The sequence below is a fragment of the Halichondria panicea genome, chromosome 9, assembly GCF_963675165.1.
Source record: "Halichondria panicea chromosome 9, odHalPani1.1, whole genome shotgun sequence".
Taxonomy (NCBI): Eukaryota; Metazoa; Porifera; class Demospongiae; order Suberitida; family Halichondriidae; genus Halichondria; species Halichondria panicea.
Window position 1 is genome coordinate 131,975 of NC_087385.1, and position 19,967 is coordinate 151,941.

At 45.2% G+C, this 19,967-nt stretch overlaps 7 protein-coding genes across 7 annotated transcripts; 3 read left to right on the forward strand and 4 right to left on the reverse strand.

The window, feature by feature from the left end:
- Positions 1-145: 145 nt before the first annotated feature.
- LOC135340709 (serine/threonine-protein kinase MAK-like) lies at positions 146-2,767 on the forward strand. The gene is made up of 2 exons (XM_064537052.1): positions 146-1,260; positions 1,327-2,767. The coding sequence occupies exons 1-2, from the start codon at positions 184-186 to the stop codon at positions 2,683-2,685; spliced, it is 2,436 nt and encodes an 811-aa protein (XP_064393122.1). The 5' UTR covers positions 146-183; the 3' UTR covers positions 2,686-2,767.
- On the reverse strand, positions 2,733-4,455 carry LOC135340718 (biogenesis of lysosome-related organelles complex 1 subunit 4-like). Its single transcript, XM_064537066.1, has 5 exons — positions 4,275-4,455; positions 4,106-4,209; positions 3,801-3,971; positions 3,138-3,245; positions 2,733-2,979 (listed from the first exon to the last, which is right to left on the reverse strand). The coding sequence occupies exons 1-5, from the start codon at positions 4,414-4,416 to the stop codon at positions 2,809-2,811; spliced, it is 696 nt and encodes a 231-aa protein (XP_064393136.1). The 5' UTR covers positions 4,417-4,455; the 3' UTR covers positions 2,733-2,808.
- A 51-nt stretch (positions 4,456-4,506) lies between these two features.
- On the reverse strand, positions 4,507-5,598 carry LOC135340723 (protein SYS1 homolog). Its single transcript, XM_064537072.1, has 4 exons — positions 5,437-5,598; positions 5,082-5,146; positions 4,887-4,926; positions 4,507-4,833 (listed from the first exon to the last, which is right to left on the reverse strand). The coding sequence occupies exons 1-4, from the start codon at positions 5,596-5,598 to the stop codon at positions 4,642-4,644; spliced, it is 459 nt and encodes a 152-aa protein (XP_064393142.1). The 3' UTR covers positions 4,507-4,641.
- Positions 5,599-5,755: 157 nt separating this feature from the next.
- LOC135340708 (DNA topoisomerase 3-beta-1-like) lies at positions 5,756-12,093 on the forward strand. Its single transcript, XM_064537051.1, has 17 exons — positions 5,756-5,995; positions 6,066-6,143; positions 6,199-6,267; positions 6,345-6,395; positions 6,581-6,748; positions 7,336-7,470; positions 7,651-7,902; positions 7,975-8,117; positions 8,174-8,294; positions 9,221-9,403; positions 9,754-9,843; positions 10,138-10,332; positions 10,477-10,737; positions 10,831-10,893; positions 10,998-11,215; positions 11,399-11,504; positions 11,826-12,093. The coding sequence occupies exons 1-17, from the start codon at positions 5,756-5,758 to the stop codon at positions 11,994-11,996; spliced, it is 2,544 nt and encodes an 847-aa protein (XP_064393121.1). The 3' UTR covers positions 11,997-12,093.
- Positions 12,094-12,110: 17 nt separating this feature from the next.
- LOC135340712 (dynein regulatory complex subunit 4-like) lies at positions 12,111-15,072 on the reverse strand. The gene is made up of 12 exons (XM_064537057.1): positions 15,032-15,072; positions 14,814-14,927; positions 14,407-14,604; positions 14,132-14,281; positions 13,952-14,008; positions 13,832-13,886; positions 13,637-13,725; positions 13,286-13,570; positions 13,039-13,125; positions 12,712-12,921; positions 12,395-12,460; positions 12,111-12,340 (listed from the first exon to the last, which is right to left on the reverse strand). Exons 1-12 carry the CDS (start codon positions 15,032-15,034, stop codon positions 12,191-12,193), a joined length of 1,464 nt encoding a protein of 487 aa, XP_064393127.1. The 5' UTR covers positions 15,035-15,072; the 3' UTR covers positions 12,111-12,190.
- Positions 15,055-18,023, forward strand: LOC135340707 (uncharacterized). The gene is made up of 3 exons (XM_064537050.1): positions 15,055-15,220; positions 15,393-15,778; positions 15,869-18,023. The coding sequence occupies exons 1-3, from the start codon at positions 15,055-15,057 to the stop codon at positions 17,960-17,962; spliced, it is 2,646 nt and encodes an 881-aa protein (XP_064393120.1). The 3' UTR covers positions 17,963-18,023.
- Positions 18,024-18,226: 203 nt separating this feature from the next.
- Positions 18,227-19,902, reverse strand: LOC135340721 (ras-related protein Rap-2c-like). Its single transcript, XM_064537069.1, has 2 exons — positions 19,745-19,902; positions 18,227-19,094 (listed from the first exon to the last, which is right to left on the reverse strand). The coding sequence occupies exon 2, from the start codon at positions 19,072-19,074 to the stop codon at positions 18,535-18,537; it is 540 nt and encodes a 179-aa protein (XP_064393139.1). The 5' UTR covers positions 19,075-19,094; positions 19,745-19,902; the 3' UTR covers positions 18,227-18,534.
- Between the last annotated feature and the right edge of the window lie 65 nt (positions 19,903-19,967).

Sequence of the window (19,967 nt, forward strand, 5' to 3'; positions counted from 1 at the left end):
ACAATGGGTGCAGTAAATGTCAGTGACTTCAACCGAAGCTCAGGAAATAATAGGCAACAATCAACCACATTCATAGTTATAGCATGGTTACAGTATCTATGGTGACTTCATGCAAATTACCAAATAGATCCAGTGCGCATGCCCAAATTAGGTGCACAACAGCGAGACGCCTCCAGGTATGCTATGGCAGACATCATCAGTGAACAGACCTTTGTAGAACAGCTAAAAGAGTTTGAGCTACCTAATGTGGAGTTCACTGGAGAGAAGCTCCGCGGAGGCAGTGGTTCTTATGGTTACGTTGAAGTTGTCCTGATAGCAGGAACACGTTGTGCAGCAAAGTTCTCTCATCAAGTCTTTGAAGAGTATCAATGGAAAACATCTCCAGCGGACTATTTCAGAAAAGAATGCACTCTCATGAGCCAGCTCAGGCATCCACACATTGTCCAGTTCCTGGGTGTCTGCTGCCACCACCAAGAGGCCATGTTACCTGCAATAGTCATGGAGCTACTCATGACCTGCCTGCACAACTACCTAGAAGTAGCAAAGACAGCATCTCTCCCTATAGCCATCAAGCATAACATACTCCTGGGTGTCTCCAAAGGCCTGGTGTACCTGCACAGCATGGATATTGTCCATCGCGATCTCACTGCTAGGAACATTCTTTTATCAGATTCCCTCACCCCCAAGATCGCAGACTTGGGTATGGCGCGCCTGCAAGCTGGTAGAGAAGCTGCTACTATGACCAATACCCCAGGCAATGCCAATTACATGCCACCAGAGGCTAAGGACAATGACATCACTCGCTACGGGAAACCAATCGATTGCTTTTCAATAGGTCATCTCATTCTCTTCACTATCATTCAAGTATTTCCTATTGTGTTGGGTTCAACTTACTTCAACGAAACAACTGGTCTTCTGATGGCCCGTACTGAAATAGAACGACGTGAACAAGGCTTCAAAATAACCAGGGAAATAGTTGGCCTTGACCACCCCCTTGTCCTGCTAGCCTGTGACTGTCTGGCAGTTAGGCCAAGTCTGCGACCAACAGCACCTCAAATTATGCAGAAACTTCAGACAATGTCAATCATCCCGTATCGAAGTTGGGAACTGACAAAACACGAAATGATGCAGGTTGTGATCAAGCATGAAGATACCATTCACAAGTTGCAGGACAAATTGGCTTCGAAGCAGACAGTGACTGAGCAAAACACAGCGGCACAAGAAGAGCCTGTATTGAGTGAACTCTACCAACAAGCACAGGTATTGGGTATCAGTATTCAACCAACAATAGTTACTAATTTAACCTATATTCTATATCTACTGCAGGCTGATGACCAACTGTCGGAAGGTTTGTACGTCAATGTCCCACAATCACCAACCACACTGCAGTGGAGCTCTGATGAGTCAGAATATGATTATGTCAACGATATGCAGCCATCACCTGGTTGCAAACAAAACACTCCCAAACAGCATGCCAAAAGCTTTCCTCGATTACTACTACATGATGATGACCGAACATTGAAACGTCCGTACATCAATGTCCCACAATCACCAACCATACTGCAGAGCTCTGATGAGTCAGAAGATGATTATGTGAACGATATGCATTTGAAAAAGCCATCACCTGGTTGCAAGCAAAACACTCCCAAACAGCATGCCAAAAGCTTTCCTCGATTACTACTACATGATGATGACCGAACATTGAAACGCCCGTACGTCAATGTCCCACAATCACCAACCACACTGCAGAGCTCTGATGAGTCAGAATATGATTATGTAAACGATATGCATTTGAAAAAGCCATCACCTGGTTGCAAACAATTGCAAAACACTCCCAAACAGCATGCCAAAAGCTTTCCTCGATTACTACTACATGATGATGGCCAACTGTTGGAAGGTTCGTACGTTAATGTCCCACAATCACCAACCATACTGCAGTGGAGCTCTGATGAGTCGGAAGATGATTATGTCAACCAGCCGATGTATATGCACCAGTCATCACCTGATTGCGAGCAAGACACTCGCAAACAGCATGCCAATACCCTTCCCCAGTACGTGAACGTCCAATCACCAAAACTAGATGTGGATTACGATGAAGTACCCCCAAAATTCCAATTTTTTTCGGAGTCTCCTAAAGCTAAGAAGCCGTTAGCCTTGCCTCGGCGCACTCGGGAAAATCCAGTAGCCATTGCTCTTAACAACAGCACAACAAAGAGCCCACTAGTCAGTAGACTATACCGCAAACAAGTACCACCATCTCACAACAATCAGTCAATGGCAAAAAGGAAAATCGAATGTAAAAGGCAGTCATCACTGTCCTCTCTAGTGACCTTCCCCAACTCTCCCGTTCTCTCTCCTCACAAGACAACCTTCCAATATGGGTACCGATCAAGGGTGAGCGCTATGACTGGACTAGAGAGCCCTAAACTCACACGGACTAAATCCTTGCAAAATATAGAAGCACCTCAGAACAAAAATCCTGAACCATGGGCTGAAGTAGTTGCGACACCAGTGACCAACAAAGAAAGTCGCTCTTTTAAGGGTGAACGGTTCCGCAAGAGATCACTCAGTGCAGATGCAGTGCTTGGATCGTGGACTTGTAGGCACTGCGGCAAAAAACTGAAATTTGTGTCTGGAACTGTGTGTTACGTATGTTGTACTGCACACACATTAAATTTTAGTTAGTTTACTATTCGTGTATTTTATAGAACCGTAATTTTTATCCATTGAACTTTAATTTCAAAAATACAAAACTGTTTATTATCACAAAACCACAAAATGTAAACTTGCGTACACAATCAGTCTAAACTACGTAACAGTTGCATGTTCATTAACAAGTTCTCCTGGACTTGACGACCTCTGACCTCCAAGAGGGGGTGGGGTGGCAGACAGTGAGGCCGATGAGCTGGTGAAGTAGTCTCTAGTCCGGAACACTCTAGGGGGCTGCCAGGTGGGCGTGGGCTCAGGCTTACTACGTCTCTGAGAGGGGTACAATACATGACAATGGGTGATAGTATTGCGTAGTTTGACCTATCCTTAATATGACTATTCTCATGAATCAATGTCAGACATACAATGTACACTAACATTTTCAACAATGTATAACTATGACAATAGCTGTAGAATCAGTGACTTACAAAAGCTGAGAACATCTTTCTCAGTTTGCTTGGGTCCAATTCTTTCTCTGCCTTAGAAATGGCTTCCTCCATCTGGTCGACATTATGACCCACCAAGCTCACAAAGGCCTGTGTGTGTGTGTGTGTGTGTGTGTGTGTGTGTGTGTGTGTGTGTGTGTGTGTGTGTGTGTGTGTGTGTGTGTGTGTGTGTGTGTGTGTGTGGATGATGTGTGGATGTGTGTGTGTGTGTGTGTGTGTGGATGATGTGTGGATGTGTGTGTGTGTGTGTGGATGATGTGTGGATGTGTGTGTGTGTGTGTGTGCGCGTGTGTGTGGGTGTGCGTGGGTGTGTGTGTGTGTGCAGATGTGTGTGTGCGGGTGTGTATGTGTGTGTGGGTGTGTGCATGATGCCATTGTACCTAGCTAGTATTAGCAAGTTAGAAGACAAACTAATTACAGTGGGCTGCCAGGAAGCTACTAGTACACTGTACATGTACACACAGTGTGCATATCCACACACACACTCTGCTATTCTGTTAGGAATATCTTAAGCCTTAAATACTGTCAAAGATGTGGCTATTCTCAGTCACACAAACTTGCTTCGTTTACTATATAAAACAGGCCTCCTCAGAAGTGGCTACTCTTGCCTACTATCCTATTTTATCCTCCCACTGTCCACCTCACCTCCACTTGGTCTATTCTGGTGTACAGGGTTTTGAGTTGCTCGCTGTTGTCATGGAGATGACGCATCTTGTCCGAGGTGCTGGAGATGTTAGTATGCATGTGAGCCAACTGCGCTTTGAACTCTTCCACACGAAACACAACATTCTCAATACGTTCGTCCAATTGCTGCGTCTGTGAGTGTGGTGTGGGTGTATGTGAGGGGTGTGGGTGTGTGGGTACATGAGGTGTTGTGGAGATATAATGTACTTTCTACAATTCTTAGCATTGAACTGGTAAACTTGTGCGTGTGTGTGCATTTCACGTACATCCTGCTTGCTGTTGATGACAAGATAGCTAGCATAGTCCTCAGCCATTTTTTTTAGATCCACTCCTTCTTCCTCCTCTCCCCCTGAGTCTACACCACCATCCTCTGTATATAGAGTGAGGATGATATGAGGGGGGAGTGGCACACACACACACACACACTTGTCTCACCATCTCCTGACATGTCTCTCTCCTCCTCTGTCTCGGGGGCGGATGCAGGGGGGCTAGTGGTGGCAGCTGGTGGCTCTGATGTGTCCATAGTCTCCTCTCCGTCGCTGTGAGGCACCTCACTCTGTTCACTAGGGTCAGCCATGATCAAAGCCAGTCACAAGACGCGGCCAAACCTCGAAAAACGAGGGCAATATCTGCGACTAATTTTCGAGGCATGAGCTAAGTCAATCCATAAAGTAGCAAGGTTGATGAGATGTATAGCAGAGATCAGAGATGTACAGTAACATAACAAATGTAGTGGTATAATGAATATAAAAACAAGTGACACCAATAGTGATTGAGACAATACAGACAGACACAGAGGGAGTCAAGTCTTAGCCTCCCCAGTCACTGGAATGGCCGCTAGCTCTGATCTCATGCACAGGAACTCCCCCACCACCACTGTGATCACTAGTGAGGCGGTGTTGGTGATCCACCAGGCCCACGAGTGAGGGAGGCCTCCGTACAACACTGAGAGGAGGAGGTGGAGCAGGTACACTGTGATACTGAAGTCAAGGCACTGCAAGGAAGAGGGGCAATGAATGATGGAGGGGCTGTATTGTCAATACCTACCAGTTTTGCTCTCCTCACAATCCACCACATTGCCAGTGCACTGTACAGGGAGAGGACAGTAAAGTCTCACACATTAGCCACAACAATGTTTGACTGCAAATTAGGAAAGCTTGTTTGGTAATCTTTGCCCACCCCAATACCTGTCTAGAAACACACACACACAATACTGGAACTACATTACCTTAATTTACTTACGTAGAGAATGCATTAAGAGCGACTGCCCCCATCACCAACCAGCCATCATGAGGCCCCTCAAACTCCTGCACATTTAAACATTACATCATTATTACATCATCACCTACATATTGGGAGTATACGTACACAAGAGAGGCTGTGTATAATGAACTGTGTGAGCTGTTACTACCACATGACCCAAGGCTTAGAGACGGTGGCCCTGAGAGTGTCACAGACTGTCATAATGACAGTACGTTACTATAGCACCAGGTGGTGTGGGTGAGGGACACACACGTCCATCACCACACGATGAAGATACCCACAGTGCAAGCGTACTATTGTTCTAATACAGTGTGGGTGTGTGGGTGTGGCTTACTTTGTAGTCGAATAGTTGGTCTACAGAAAGTTGTATGCCTGCTATCATGTCTGCCAGGACCAGCCACAAACCCATAGTCACATAGAAACAGCACTGGAGGGCCAGAATCTGACTGCCTACCAGGAGTGGGTCAAATATGTTCGATCTGAAACCCATTGCCATCGCTGAGCTGAGAACTTCACTTCTTTTGTTGATTTGTCTTTTGTCTTCACTGAAACGGCTGACTAATTAAAAACCAGTAATGTGTTTGTTTCACCGACCACCATTACCTAGTAGGCTAGTTTACTTAGACGACCTTTCCCCTACTTTCTTTGTTAAGATGAGCTCTGTACTGATGGTGGCTGAGAAGCCTTCGTTGGCGCGATCACTGGCAGAGATATTGTCCAAGAAGTCCTGCAATCGGAGGAAGACCATGTGCAGTGCATGTGACGTGTATGAGTGGACTGGACACTTTCCTGCCCTCAGAGGAGCCGCTAGGTTCAAGATGACGTCTGTGTGTGGTCATGTGATGGGTCTTGACTTCCCGGCAAAGTACAACCGATGGGATCAAGTCGATCCAGTGAGCGCACACTTACGTACTTAATAAAATCACACACACACACACACACACATGCCCACACATGTCACAGATTGAATTATTTGATGTGGAGACTGAGAAGAAGGAATCCATCCCTAACCTCAGAATGAGAGATTTCCTTCGCAGTGAGGTACGTGGTACACCCACACACTCCTCACACCTCACACACGCCCACACACACACAGGGACAGGGAGTGGACTCTCTGGTCCTGTGGTTGGACTGTGACAAGGAAGGGGAGAACATATGCTTCGAGGTAACCATAGTAACTATAGAGCAAGCTGTGGCATGCCCTGTACTTTTACTGTATAACTTCATATTCTCATTGCCTAGGTGATTGACGAGGTGAAGCCTGTAATGAGGAGGGGCCTACCTGACTCCCAGGTGAGAGAGTGACGAGAGTATTAGCTGGAGACACTATGCCATTCAATGTACGAGGCAAATTTAGTTAATGGCGATTTTAATTGGAGGATCATGCTGCATCATGTGCGATATCATTATGTACTAATCTTGTAGACATTTAATTTGCAGCATTTGATATCATTATTCTACTATTCTCCTCACTGCAGGTGATATGGAGGGCAAAGTTCTCTGCCATCACAGAAGGTGCCATCTCTCAGGCATTCAACTCTCTGGGCAGCCCTAACTGGGACCAAGCACGCTCAGTGGATGGACGTATGGAACTGGACCTGAGGGTCGGCTGTGCATTCACAAGGTTCCAAACCAAAGCTTTCCAGGTGAACATCACGATCAGCATGATATCACGATCAGCATGATATCAAAGATGCAAATTTGTGTAGAATTGAGATTTAGAATTTAAATAGCCACCGTTTAGAACATGCTGATTACATCACCCCGCCCCCACACACACACATGCTGGTTACATCACCCCCCCCACACACACACATGCTGATTACATCACCCCGCCCCCACACACACACATGCTGGTTACATCACCCCCCCCCACACACACACATGCTGGTTACATCACCCCCCCCACATGCTGATTACATCACCCCCCCCCACACAGAACATGCTGATTACATCACCCCGCCCCCACACACAGTCATCACCCCCCCCACACACACACACATGCTGGTTACATCACCCCTCCCCACACACACATGCTGATTACATCACCCCCCCCCACACACACACACATGCTGGTTACATCACCCCGCCCCCACACACAGTCATCACCCCCCCACACACACACACATGCTGGTTACATCACCCCCCCCCCACACACACACACACATGCTGGTTACATCACCCCCCCCCACACACACATGCTGATTACATCACCCCCCCCCCCCACACACAGTCCAAGTACACAGGCCTGAACAACAGTGTGATATCATACGGGCCATGTCAGACACCCACTCTGGGGTTCTGTGTACAGAGGCACGATGAGATCATGGCATTCAAGTCTGAGAAGTACTGGAAACTGTCCCTCAAAGTGAGCTAGTTCATTGTCATCAGTCGGGGCCAAATGTTCCATAAAGTAGCTCCAGAGGTTGTTTTTTTAAAGAATCAGGCCTGTTTTCAGAGCTACCGTAGAGCGGGTTATTTTTATGATGGACATTTTCTCAGAAAATTAGTAATCATTAATGCTCAGTACAATCTATGTCACTCCCAGGTGAAGCATGGCTCGGCTGTGGTGACTCTGGATTGGTCAGCGGATGGAGTGTTTGATCATGAGGTTGGCCACCTCCTCCTGAGTCTAGTGCGAGACCACACCCACGCCCTGGTAGTGGGCGTGGCTGAGAAACCTCGTTCCAAGGCCCCGCCCATTGCCCTCAATACTGTAGAGCTGCTCCGAGTGGCGTCGTCACGGTTACACATCGGACCCAAGTCCACTATGGACATGGCAGAGCGACTATACATTGAGGTGAACCCTATCATACATTAACCCCTTGTAACCCTGTGTACGCATTAACCCCTTGTAACCCCACACATATAGGGCTTCATCAGCTACCCTCGTACGGAGACCACTTCTTATCCCGAGGGTTTTGATTTCCAGACCATTCTGAACGATCTCAAGAGGCACACTGAGTTTGCAGAGTACACCTCCTCCCTCCTCAGCATAGGGGTAAAAGTACCAAGGTACAAAGGTCATGTTGGTCATGTGTGCTTGGTGTTTGACCTTTGCCCCCTCCCAGCTCAGGGCGTGATGTTGGGGACCACCCCCCCATCACTCCAATGAGGAGTGCTACCCGAGCACAAATGAGGGATTCTGATTGGAGGCTTTATGATTACATTACACGACACTTCCTAGCCACTGTGAGTGCATGTGTGTGTAAACATGTGTACTCAGTACATATTGCTAATAATGTAAGTGATTCAATAGCTCTCAGAATTACCAATATTTAACACGGGAGGGTTGAAACAGCCATAACTTTCCTACCGTTGATCCGATGTCAAAAATATTAGGATTTTCTGGAAGCTTAGAAAAATACCTTTCAAATGATGTGTTTCAACACAACATTTTGTTGGGACCATAATTTGTCATTTTTCGGCCTTTGACCATGGGCTATTATTCATGGTACGACCAAATTGGCAAATACTTTTATCTCAAGTTTGATGACATCATTTGAAAGGTCTCTTTCTAAGCATTCAGAAAATCATAAAATTGTTGACATTGGATCAACGGTACTAAAGTTATGGCAGCTGAAAGAGCCCAAGATTGAGATTATGAGGGTGATTGTTTGAATATCTTTCAACAGCCATAACTTTAGTACCGTTGATCCAACGTCAAAAATGTTATGATTTTCTGAAAGCTTAGAAAAATACCTTTCAAATAAAGTGTTTCAATCCAAAATTTTGTCGGTGCCCTAATTTGCCATTTTCGACCTTGGACCATGGATAATAATCCATGGTGTGGACAAATAATTGGCAAATGGCTCAAATATGAACTTTGATGGCTCATTTGAAAGGTCTCTTTCTAAGCTTTCAGAAAATCGTAAAATTGTTGAAATTGGATCCATTGAATTCAAGTTATGGCAGTGAGAGAGTTCCTAAACCATTGATTAAACGGGAGGGGGGTAGCCTTGCGTTTGTTTCTAGAATACAGCTGTTTTGGCAGCTATCTTTGAGAGCCTGTAATTTGTAATAATGCATTCAATAGCTCTCAGAATTACCTTTCCAGCAAAATTCAGGATTTAACCATCCGTGCATACAGTGTGAGTTTGTCTGTTGCCTTCCCCCAGCTCTCTCCTGACTGCAAGTACAAGCAGACACAAGTGGACTTTGCCCTCGGACGTGAGGCATTCTCCTGGTCTGGTTTAACCCCTGTGTCACCAGGTTACACGGCCATCTACAGCTGGCATGCCATAGAGAGTTCGGAATCCACAGTCAAGTTTGAGAAAGGGCAGTGCTTGGAAGTAGCTCAGGTGATATTATTATGACCCTTTAGAATACATTTGAAAACTTTCCTGGGCTTCAAGTGTACCTGTCTTATTGTATTAATTTTATGCTGTACATTAGGTATCTTTTTGTAGCTCTTTACTAGTGTTACAATATAACTATTGTGTGTGCTTAGATTAGTGAGTGGGTCGAATCAATTCTGTTTTCGGAGCTATAATTATTCGAGAGGCCATAACTTGTGTTGTGAACGTCGATTTCACTGTTTTATAGTGTTGCAAGTTTTAGGGTGTGGTGATTTTTTACATACAAATTTATGTGGAGCAACTATTTTACTATTATAGTGTTCATGTCGTGTGTGTGTGTTGCTCCCCCTCAGCTGAAGCTGGCGGAGCACCAGACCACACCCCCTGGTTACCTCACTGAGAGTGAGCTCATCTCACTCATGGAGAAGCACGCCATTGGAACAGTGAGTGGGCAGGACTGGGGACTGAGTGGGCGGGACTGGCGTGTGTTCATTTATGTACTAACATGTTGGTACGCATTTTATGCTTGGTTAGTACTAGCGTTGTAAATCACCGGTTTTGATTTATTTATTACATCATAATTATTTTATGATAGACCTCCCGATAGAGCTGCAGGCATGTTTTACCGTTACCTTCTGAACACAAGTTATGGCCGATTATTATAGTTCACATGATACAGTGATCAGTACATCTACAATGACCTATGACCTATGACCTATGACCTATGTGCTCTACAGGATGCCAGTATTGCTGTACACATTGAGAACATCACCACACGTAACTATGTCCATGTGGACAGTGGGCGGAGACTCATCCCCACTAAGCTAGGTATTGTCCTAGTCCACGGATACCAGAAGATTGACCCTGAGTTAGTACTGCCCACCATACGAGCGGCTGTGGAGGAACAACTGGAGCAGATTGCACTAGGAAAGGTATAATAATTATTAGCATAGTTCCAATACTTATTTTTCAGGCACTCAAAATATTGCTACAAAGACACTTTTTGTATGAAGTGTACAGCACACACACCTCTATCTCCTATAGCCACACCTACTACCCCCCCCCCTCTCTTGTAGGCTGATTACTCAGTGGTGGTGACTCATGCTCTGGACATCTTCAGACGAAAGTTTGCTTATTTTGAGTCGAATATTGATGCCATGGATGAGCTGTTTGAGGCATCCTTCTCCTCCGTGGCTGAGTCAGGGCGGCCCCTCTCCAAGTGTGGGCTGTGTAGGAGGTATCTCAAGTACATATCATCACGACCACAGCGCCTCTACTGTGCGCAGTGTGATCAGACGTATAGTTTACCTCAGGGGGGAAGCATCAAGTTGTACAAGGTGTGTGTGTGGGTGGGATCTGTTTGTGAGGGTGTGAGTGTTGTGTGTGGGTGTGAGAGGAGTGTAGTGTGTGATGGTGTGTGTTGTATGCAGGAGATCAAGTGTCCGCTGGATGAGTTTGAACTGCTACTATTCACTTCTGTCAATGGGAGAAAGGTTTGAACATACACACATACTTTCAGAACTTACATTTTAATTTTATCATAATTTAATACTGCCCCCCCCACACACCGCACACCCACGCACACCCACACACACAGTCGTACCTTGTGTGTCCCTACTGCTACAATGAGCCACCATTCAAGGCTGTGAGTGGAGGGATGAGTTGCAGTGTGTGTCCTCACGAGAGCTGCCCTCATGCTAAGCCACAGCACAGAGTGGAGAGATGCTCCGAGTGTGAGAATGGAGTGCTAGTGCTGGAGCCTCACTGGCAAACTGGGGGAACACCAAAGTGGAAGATCTCTTGCAACAGCAGCAAGTAAGAGAATAATAATTATATTACAGTGTTGAAATGTTGTAGCCAGTCAGTCTATTAAAATTTTATTGGAGTTTGCATGTACAGCATTTTTAGTTAAACAATGTGTATTTTCTCACTCTAAGTTTAGAGCATTTTCCATGATGTTAGAGAGTGTCCTGATAGTGTTCCTCTGTGTGTGTGCAGGTGTAAGGAAGTGTATGTGTGCTTTGCTGGCAGTACTGATGTCTCCAGCTCCCCTGAAGTGTGTCCTCACTGTGACTCCAACCTCCTCTCTGTAGACCTCACCAAGGTGAACCATCATAGCTCACCAGTTATATGTACGTAGCAGGCCTGTGTTTTCTCAATGCTACCCCCCCCACACACACGCACACATTATAGCCCCTCCCCTCACACACACGCACATACACACATTATAGTCCCTCCCCCCTCACACACACGCACATACATTATAGCCCCTCATAGCTCAGGGTCTAGAGCAGCCAGTTGCTTTCTGTACTTAACAGCGAGACGTAGCATGTAATCTCATCATGAAATGAATGTGTTTTCTCAATGCTACCCCCCCCCCCCCACACACACACACACACACACACACACACACACACACGTACAGGTGCCTAATCTCCCTGAGGCTGAGGGCAAGCACACTGGCTGCTGGCAATGTGACCCACTACTCTCTGAACTGGTGACACCATTTGATGCTCGTACTGATAGACCACGCCCCCGGCACACTGGAGGGAGGCGTGGCAGGGGACGAAGGGGGAGGGACAGGGGACGAAGATAACATTGAACTATAAACTCTGACTTCTATTATACCAATCTTATATTTATAGCAATCTTTTTTTCTTACAATTATGTTCCTGTGATGGACGTATAAATTTTTAATGTTTACTGACGATTGTTCATTGGCAATAATTCACTCTGCATGATGACAGTACAACAAATATTAATGGTGGGTGTGTTAGAGTCCCTAGCTAGCTAGGATGGTGATGCTACTAGCCCAGCAGGTCCCTGCCCCAGGCTCTGTCCAGCCACTGTGCTTCTTAGAGGCCTGAACCCTAGCTCTTCAGTGGGCACACGAAAGGTGGCTAGTTTAGCCTCATACGTCTTGATGAGGTCGTTATGGGCCTGCAGGAAAGGAGGTTATAATAGTGTATATAATTATAGTGACAGGGGCTCTACCTTGCAGACTCTGGCTAGCTCATATTGGAGGTCTCTGATGGCACTATTCTTAGAATCCAGCACATCCTGTGAGAGCAAACACAATGTAAATTATTACAACTATCTTGAAATGCAACCGAAAATTAAAGTCAACCAGTATATACAGTGGGACGGCACTGACTATAGGCTCTGTACACTTGAGAGTAGCGTTGCGAATGTCAAAATAGTAGCTCTTTGATAGTGCTGCAATAATCGGGCCCAAAGTCTACACACTGGAGGAGGTCGATTAGAGTAGTAGTTTTACCCAAGTGAGGGTTGTACCATTTAGTAGAACATACCTCCAGTTTCCTGGTTACCATGGTGAGAGCGGAGGGGTCAAGGTTCGAGGCTGAGAGGACCTCATTGAGTTGTGCCTCCTTCTTCTCCAGTGAGTCAGCTAGTGCAGTGAGCTTCTTCTCCAGTAGCAGGTTCTTGAACCCTGTCTTCTGTTGGACCTCGTGAATGGCCTTCACAAACTTGCTGTATAAATCATCACGCTCCTTCTGAATCTGAACAGAAACAACATGATATGATTTGGTATGTTACGATGGCATTGGTTGTGTATGGTTGACACTATGGTGCGATTGTGTAGACGAGTGTACACATGTTACTGTGTGTGTGTGTACCTGAGCAAATCTCTGTTCCAGTACTTCGTGTTCCCATATCAGACTCTTGAGTTCTGATTCCTGTACCTTCAGACGAGCCTTGGCATTCTAATAAAGTAATGACAACATTATTATTATTTGAAGTACTAACTGTGAAGTTTGGGGCAAGTGAAAATTTCCAAATCTTACTTGAGATAAGTATAACAATTTACCCATTGCCCCAAACTTCCAAGTGACTGCAGTACACATTATAGAGAGCTACACTCACAGCCAGTGAGACTTTGTCCCTCTCATAGTTAGCTAGCTGCCTCTGTAGTTCAGCCACCTCCTCCCGTGCTCTGGCCAGGGGGTCTTGGAGGCGTCTGTTCTCAGCCTGGGTCTCAGCTAGCTGCTTCTCGAGACGCTCCGAGTCTTTCTTCATCTTCTCCACCGTGTCCTTGAGTGAGTTGATGAGAGCCAGGTTGTTGAGAGTGATGTCATTGTAATAGTTCTTGATGTCACTGAAGGCCTTCTCGTGATTCTTCATAAGAGCATTGATCTGACCATTCTTACGCTGGAAAATACAACACACAAATAATAATTATACAAGGCATTGCTAATACATGTACACAATCCTCACCTCTTCAACCTCATGGACCTCTGTCTTCCTGCGTAGCTCTAACTCATCTCTCTGAGCAGCCATCTTGGCCTCGTGTTTAGACTGGAGCTCTGTATGGAGAGGGTGTGGAGTGTGTGTGTGGTGAGTGTGTGGAGGGTGGTGGTGATGTAAGAGTGTGTGTGTGTGTGTGTGTGTGTGTGTGTGTGGGTGGCTTACCAGCGGCCAGTCTCTCAAAGTCCTCCCTTGCTTTAGTTGTCAATTGATCGTGCCCCTAATACACACACACAGAGGAGTGTAGTGAGCATACAAACACAGATCCATGCATGGACAACATACCATTTTGAGAGTTTTCACAGCTTCCTGATGAGCTAGTTCCATCTCCTTGAGCTCAACCTACACACACACACACACAGTGAACACACACCACTAACACACACACACACACACACACACACACACACACACACACACACACAGTGATAACACACACCACTAACACACAATCCCTGTACACACCTTGAGAGACCTCTTCTCCTTAATGAGGCCTCCCTCCCTGTCCTGGTGGTCACTCTGTTCCAGTGTCACCGCCACGCTACCATCTCTCTTCAGCTCAGTGATGTTGTTCTGATGCTCATACAGTAAGTGCTTCACCTTCTGCTTGTACACCTACCAACACAAACAACACGGGAAAGAAAGATTAGCTAAGAAAGTAAGTTGATAGTACAAAGCAGAAATTCTAAATGGATATTAGAAGACAAAGAAGGCTCTAAGCACACAATGTTGGTTTGTACCTTGATCTCAACCTGGTGCCTTTCCTCTGAGTCCTCTAACTCTCTCTCTTTGTTCCTCACAGTGGCCTTGTTCTCATCCAACTGTTGCTTAGTGATCTCCCAGAATGAATTGACCTTGTCACGCTCCAACTGGAAGAAGTTTCTCTCTTCTCTCTCCCTGTCCAACTCATCCCTCAACCGCAGTACATGCTCCTCAAGCTAGGAGGTGGTGGCCGGGGGGTGGGGTTATGTGTGGTGGCCGGGGGGGGTTATGTACAGGGGGTTATGTGTGGTGGCCGGGGGGTGGGGTTATGTGTGGTGGCCGGGGGGGGTTATGTGTGGTGGCCGGGGGGTGGGGTTATGTGTACAGTGGCAATGGATCTCCTATAGCTAGAATGCAATATATTATCACTGCTACTGTTTCTCACCTGTTCCTTGGTCATGTCTTCAGTAGAGATGCCATCGATGACGGCAGCTTTTTTGGGAGCCTTCCCTTTCTTCCCCTTCCCCTTCCCCTTGCCTTTCTTCTTACCACCTTTGGGCTGCAGGAGAATGGTAAAACAGGACACATTCATTAGCCATAGGCAGCGCTGGTTAGCTTGCTAGCTAGCTAGGTACATGTCATCGAGCATCAAAAACAACTCACCATTGTTAGTTCCTTGTCCGAGCATGTGGACTGTTATTGCAGTTGCTAGGACAACACAAGACTACATGATTACACAACCGCACGTGAAGGGTATCCCCCTTAGCTATATCGGGGAGTCCCCTTCTGAGTCAGGACACAGAGAAATCAACAGCTCATTCTTCAGCTTCTGGATCAATCCTGCACACACTGGTAAGAAATAAATAATATGTGTATACTAGTTAGCTATTTTAGTATTTTATCTATTACATTTTGGGACTCATACATTTGTTGTAAAGTACGTACGTGTGGATTTTGCATGATTTCTCCATTGCTTGACGAGTGGGTGTGTAATACATACACAACTGATTGCTAATCCCTGTAGTGATTATGGCCGAGATTATGCCTGATGGACCCAAGGAGATTCCTGATCGACAAATCATCGTGAGGGATATACAAGCGATAAGAGTTGAACCTGGCAAACCACTGCGACAAGTTCAAGTGTCCGACGAAACTTACTTTAAGGCGAAAAAATTTGTCCTGACGTCTCCCAACACCCTGGATAATGGCAGCGTTCATCGATTCAAGATCCTGTACAGATTGCCCTCTGGCAAGTCCATCTATGATCTGTTGATAGCTGACGCTGGCTCTACCACACTACAAGACGCTGATCAGAAGATCACAGAATGGCAGGATGCTAGCAAGTCCCTTGTTCGCTATGCACTCAACCTGTTACTGGCTCCAAAGAGACCTGAGTTTCAGCGACTTAAGGTATGGCTTTCTTCCTACATGGATCTGTATTGATAGTAATATTGAAACTGTGAAATGTTTATTTAACCAATGTGTTTATTTCCTATACAGCTATCAAGCTCTTACTACGTCTATCAAGTGGCCAAAAAGTTGAAAGGAGCAGAAGAGTTACTTCAGGCAATGGGCTATGAGAAAATCGGAGGTTCTAGAGAAGCTCAGGAACTCAAATATACTGGAGATGTTGACTCAAACAAGATTGCAGAGACCGCTGCTGATCTGGTCATTCTCGATGGAGAGTTGGATAGAATAAAGAGCCTCGTTGTGTATGCAAATAATGAACACATTCCGATTATTCTATCAATTATTCTGGAAGTTCGATCCTACCCAACGAGTATCTACACTGATGCCAAGTTCACTCTTGATCAGTACCATCCTCAGGGACACCTTCCTGTACAACCCTTTGAACACAGACTAGCTGCTCAGGGACAGTCCCCTCCACCAAGAGCACAAGGCAGTCAACAACAACACTATGCAACTCCTCCCCCTCAACGACTCACTCCCTTGCAGTGGCAACAATCACAATCCAGGTCAATGCAGCCACACGGACAACCCTCTTATCCTGATACTCGTCGTAGCTCTGCCCCAAATGTTGATCAGCGAAAAAAAGCAAATCAGGTGCGTATTGATAATCACCCGAAGAACTTACAACTATCTGAAGATTTGTATGCTAATTTTCCGGTAAAGAAAGACAGTATTAACGATTACGTTAACTACACACCAAGGACACCATTTTCACCTCCGGATCCAAACGATTTCCCTGAACCAATTGTACAGTCTCAATCTGAACTAGCAAGGCTTAACCTGTTTGGAGGGGATGATGGACCTTGTAGCATGGTTGATGCTCGCTCTGAACAAGTCGGTTACAGTAATGATCCGTACTTGAATAGTCTGGAATCCACAATGGGTAGTCCCGAATATAACGCTGAGTTTAACAAACAGGCCGAAGATGCTTGGCAAATAGGAACACCAACTCAGAAACGAACAATATCTAAAGAAGAGATTGTTGATCCTGAAATCAATGAAGAAGAACAGATCGTTGATGTTAAAGATGATAATTTGGTGACACAAGAATGGTTGAACGAAACTGTTTCTACCGAGGATCGTAGTTATGATAATCAAAGTAATTTTCAACCTAAGGAGGACTTCAAGAAATATGACAAACCAATCCCTGAAGTAAAACAGAAGACGGAGGTACCTGAGACCCTTGGCCGCCAACAAAACAATGAACCATCACCTAACCTACCTAACCTGGACACTCCCGAGCCTGATACTACTCGAGTACAAGCTAATCACTGGCAACACAATACGTGTGATTATCAAAATAGACCAGCTGGATATAAACCAATAGCTAAGCCTCGAAGCAAACTTGATGTGGAAAAATCCTCCACTGGTTCACACCTACCAACACCCAGTATTGAGACTCCCTACAAACCTCACACAAGTCCACTGAGCAGTTTGGAACAGCAATCGTTCTCATCGAATGATTCTGAAGACTTTCGTAGTGCACCCAGTCAACAGCCTACAACTCTCGATAACACAACAGATGATCATTTGAATCTAAAACAAGAAGATTTTGTACTTGTGAGTAGTCCAGAATCTTCAACCACTACTGGGAGTCAAGAAGGTGATCGTACAGGAGAATTTGAACATGTTAGCTATGATTCTTCAACACAAGAACTGTTCAGCACCACCATCAATTTAGATTCAAGCGAGCAGCCTCCCTCACGTCCTCTTGGTAGCTTGTCTCCACAGCCTCCCTCAGGTCCTCCTGATAGCTTACCTCCAATTACTCGCTCGAGATCAGCAGCAGTATCCAAAGGAAGTCCTACCACATCTTCATCGTCTATAGTTGCGACACCACACTCAGCTACTGCTACTGCTCAGTCTCCTGGACCACGGTCACCAGATGTGGTGTCTAGGAAGCATATTGGTGCAATGTTGTCTAATGCTGTGGGTCGTGATCGATCAAGCACACATACTGATTTAGATAAAGGTTCTAGACCTCCAGTTAAGTCTACACTGTCTCCACAGCCTCCACAGCATACCAATGTGGCTGGAACATGGACTTGTGATTATTGTACTAATCTTGTGTTTGATGGTGATATTTGTGATGTTTGTGCTCATGAACGCGGTACACTTGTATAATTGCTTTTTTTTTGCTCATGTGAATTCATTTGTTTTGAAGTGATAAATATCATGCATTATATTATACCATGCTGCATAATTAGCTGTACGTTATCGTCAGCATTAGTATTGATATAGTTAGTCAATAATAATCTATCTCCCCAATGTTCGATTCCCTGTGGCATGCATGTATATAATGGCCACATGCAATATCCCCTGCATGTACATGTGGCATGCATGTAATGGTCAGTTAATTAGCAAGTTTCTAATAATAATTCTCAGCAATTCACAATATTTGACAGCTTTATATTGACAGTCATAATAAATAGAGTATATCACGAGAGAGAGTTATTAGCAGACCATGGGCACAGTCACGGAGTACACAGCACAACAAGAGGTGACAACAAAAATAACAGAAAAAAAAGGTGTGATCAATACATACACAGCAACAAACTACTCCTAGCGTTACATGAGATTAGGTACCATAGTATCATGTGCAGAGCTGACAGGCTGTTCAACACGGACTAGAACAGAGGCTATTTTAAAATGCACTATAATTATTACAATAATAATGTTTATAAAACTAGGGACTCTTATAAAACAGTACAGCACCCTGACGAGCTCTTTGTATTCTTTTTGCAAATTTGACGAACAATTTCGGTAAACATTTCGCTAACGTTGAAACTTGTTTTCGCTGACGTCTCAAAAAACGGTGCTCCCCATTCGTGTGCCAAACTATCTCCGTCTCTCGTGGCAACGGCTCTCTCGGCTTCCATATCACATTTGTTCCCCACTAGGATAATCGGAGACATTCCACTTCCTTTTACACGAGCAATTTGATCCCTCAATGGCTGCACATCGATGAAGGTCTGTGCGTTTATAATAGAGTAGACGAGCATGAAGCCTTGGCCGTTCTTGATGTACAGGTCTCTCATGGAGGCAAACTGCTCCGTACCTGCAGTGTCCAAGATCTCCAACACTGCTGGGGAGCCATCGACGTCTATTTCTTTCCGATAAAAGTCCTCAATTGTGGGGTCGTATTTCTCAACGAATGTACCCGACACAAATTGCACCGTCAGCGCACTTTTCCCGACACCTCCGGACCCGAGGACAACAACTTTATATTCTCTCATATTTGAACACTATTCAGCACCTAATAAGAAGCAGCACATTGTGACACACTTATATAAGCACAGTCAAGAGGTGATTGAAGAATGTCAATCAAAGAAAATAAAACCTTATAAATTTAAACATTAATTTAATTGCCATGATTAACGCCATCTGGTGGTCGATCTAACATTTTATTCCATTTCGTATAATATCAAAAGGTTAGACAATCCATGATCTTTTGACCCTGACAATGCTTAGGATATGATCTCAGACACCAATAGCCACCAACTTGTAACCAACTACACAGAGTAGCGTGAGCGGTAGCATTAAGCGTGTGTGTGTGTGTGTGTGTACACAGTCTACACATACACACACACACACACACACACACAGAAGCTAACTAACGTATACAATCCATACAGAATAATTACGAGGGGTATGTAGTACAAGCAAGGTGCCATATCAACAACATGCTCTCTAGCTGCCACTACTACTTGACCCACCTCTACCACCATCACACACACACACACACACACACCTGTAAGCCTCAAACCAATCACTCTACCAACTAGAGACAGTACTAGAGACTTGTGTGTGTGTGTGAATGCTCAGGATGTGGGAAGCTAGCTAGGGCGATAGTTACGAGACCACCACACACACGACATACGCTGTGAGAGCTAGATCATCACTTACCTGACAAGACAAGCTTCTTGTGATACTCTGTATATAACAGGGTCTTTAATATCTCGTCCGCGCTAGAGTCCCCACCTTTGGTACATACGCCCAGTGAAAGATATCCTATTTACTGCACTTCCGCGACATCAAATAATTAGCAAAAATAGACTTGAGCCAAGGTCTATAAATAGTAACGAACCAGGGTGTGGTCGGAATGTCACATGGTCGCCATTTTACTAAC

What these genes read in the sequence shown, in the direction of transcription:
- LOC135340712 (XM_064537057.1), bottom strand. An exon ending in TGGAACAGAGATTTGCTCAG is followed by an intron (nt 12,922 to 13,038) that starts GTACACACACAC and finishes GTTTCTGTTCAG; the next exon opens with ATTCAGAAGGAGCGTGATGA. An exon ending in AGCTAGCCAGAGTCTGCAAG is followed by an intron (nt 12,341 to 12,394) that starts GTAGAGCCCCTG and finishes CCTTTCCTGCAG; the next exon opens with GCCCATAACGACCTCATCAA.
- LOC135340709 (XM_064537052.1), top strand. Translation starts at nt 184, where the DNA reads ATGGCAGACATCATCAGTGAACAGACCTTTGTAGAACAGCTAAAAGAG. An exon ending in AACTCTACCAACAAGCACAG is followed by an intron (nt 1,261 to 1,326) that starts GTATTGGGTATC and finishes TATCTACTGCAG; the next exon opens with GCTGATGACCAACTGTCGGA.
- LOC135340718 (XM_064537066.1), bottom strand. Translation starts at nt 4,416, where the DNA reads ATGGCTGACCCTAGTGAACAGAGTGAGGTGCCTCACAGCGACGGAGAG. An exon ending in GAGAGACATGTCAGGAGATG is followed by an intron (nt 4,210 to 4,274) that starts GTGAGACAAGTG and finishes CTCTATATACAG; the next exon opens with AGGATGGTGGTGTAGACTCA. An exon ending in TCATCAACAGCAAGCAGGAT is followed by an intron (nt 3,972 to 4,105) that starts GTACGTGAAATG and finishes CCACACTCACAG; the next exon opens with ACGCAGCAATTGGACGAACG.
- LOC135340707 (XM_064537050.1), top strand. Translation starts at nt 15,055, where the DNA reads ATGTGGACTGTTATTGCAGTTGCTAGGACAACACAAGACTACATGATT. An exon ending in GATCAATCCTGCACACACTG is followed by an intron (nt 15,221 to 15,392) that starts GTAAGAAATAAA and finishes TAATCCCTGTAG; the next exon opens with TGATTATGGCCGAGATTATG. An exon ending in CTGAGTTTCAGCGACTTAAG is followed by an intron (nt 15,779 to 15,868) that starts GTATGGCTTTCT and finishes TTTCCTATACAG; the next exon opens with CTATCAAGCTCTTACTACGT.
- LOC135340721 (XM_064537069.1), bottom strand. Translation starts at nt 19,074, where the DNA reads ATGAGAGAATATAAAGTTGTTGTCCTCGGGTCCGGAGGTGTCGGGAAA.
- LOC135340708 (XM_064537051.1), top strand. Translation starts at nt 5,756, where the DNA reads ATGAGCTCTGTACTGATGGTGGCTGAGAAGCCTTCGTTGGCGCGATCA. An exon ending in TCCAAACCAAAGCTTTCCAG is followed by an intron (nt 6,749 to 7,335) that starts GTGAACATCACG and finishes CCCCACACACAG; the next exon opens with TCCAAGTACACAGGCCTGAA. An exon ending in ATCTCTTGCAACAGCAGCAA is followed by an intron (nt 11,216 to 11,398) that starts GTAAGAGAATAA and finishes GTGTGTGTGCAG; the next exon opens with GTGTAAGGAAGTGTATGTGT.
- LOC135340723 (XM_064537072.1), bottom strand. Translation starts at nt 5,598, where the DNA reads ATGGCAATGGGTTTCAGATCGAACATATTTGACCCACTCCTGGTAGGC. An exon ending in GCTCTTAATGCATTCTCTAC is followed by an intron (nt 4,927 to 5,081) that starts GTAAGTAAATTA and finishes CTCCCTGTACAG; the next exon opens with TGCACTGGCAATGTGGTGGA. An exon ending in TTGTGAGGAGAGCAAAACTG is followed by an intron (nt 4,834 to 4,886) that starts GTAGGTATTGAC and finishes TCTTCCTTGCAG; the next exon opens with TGCCTTGACTTCAGTATCAC.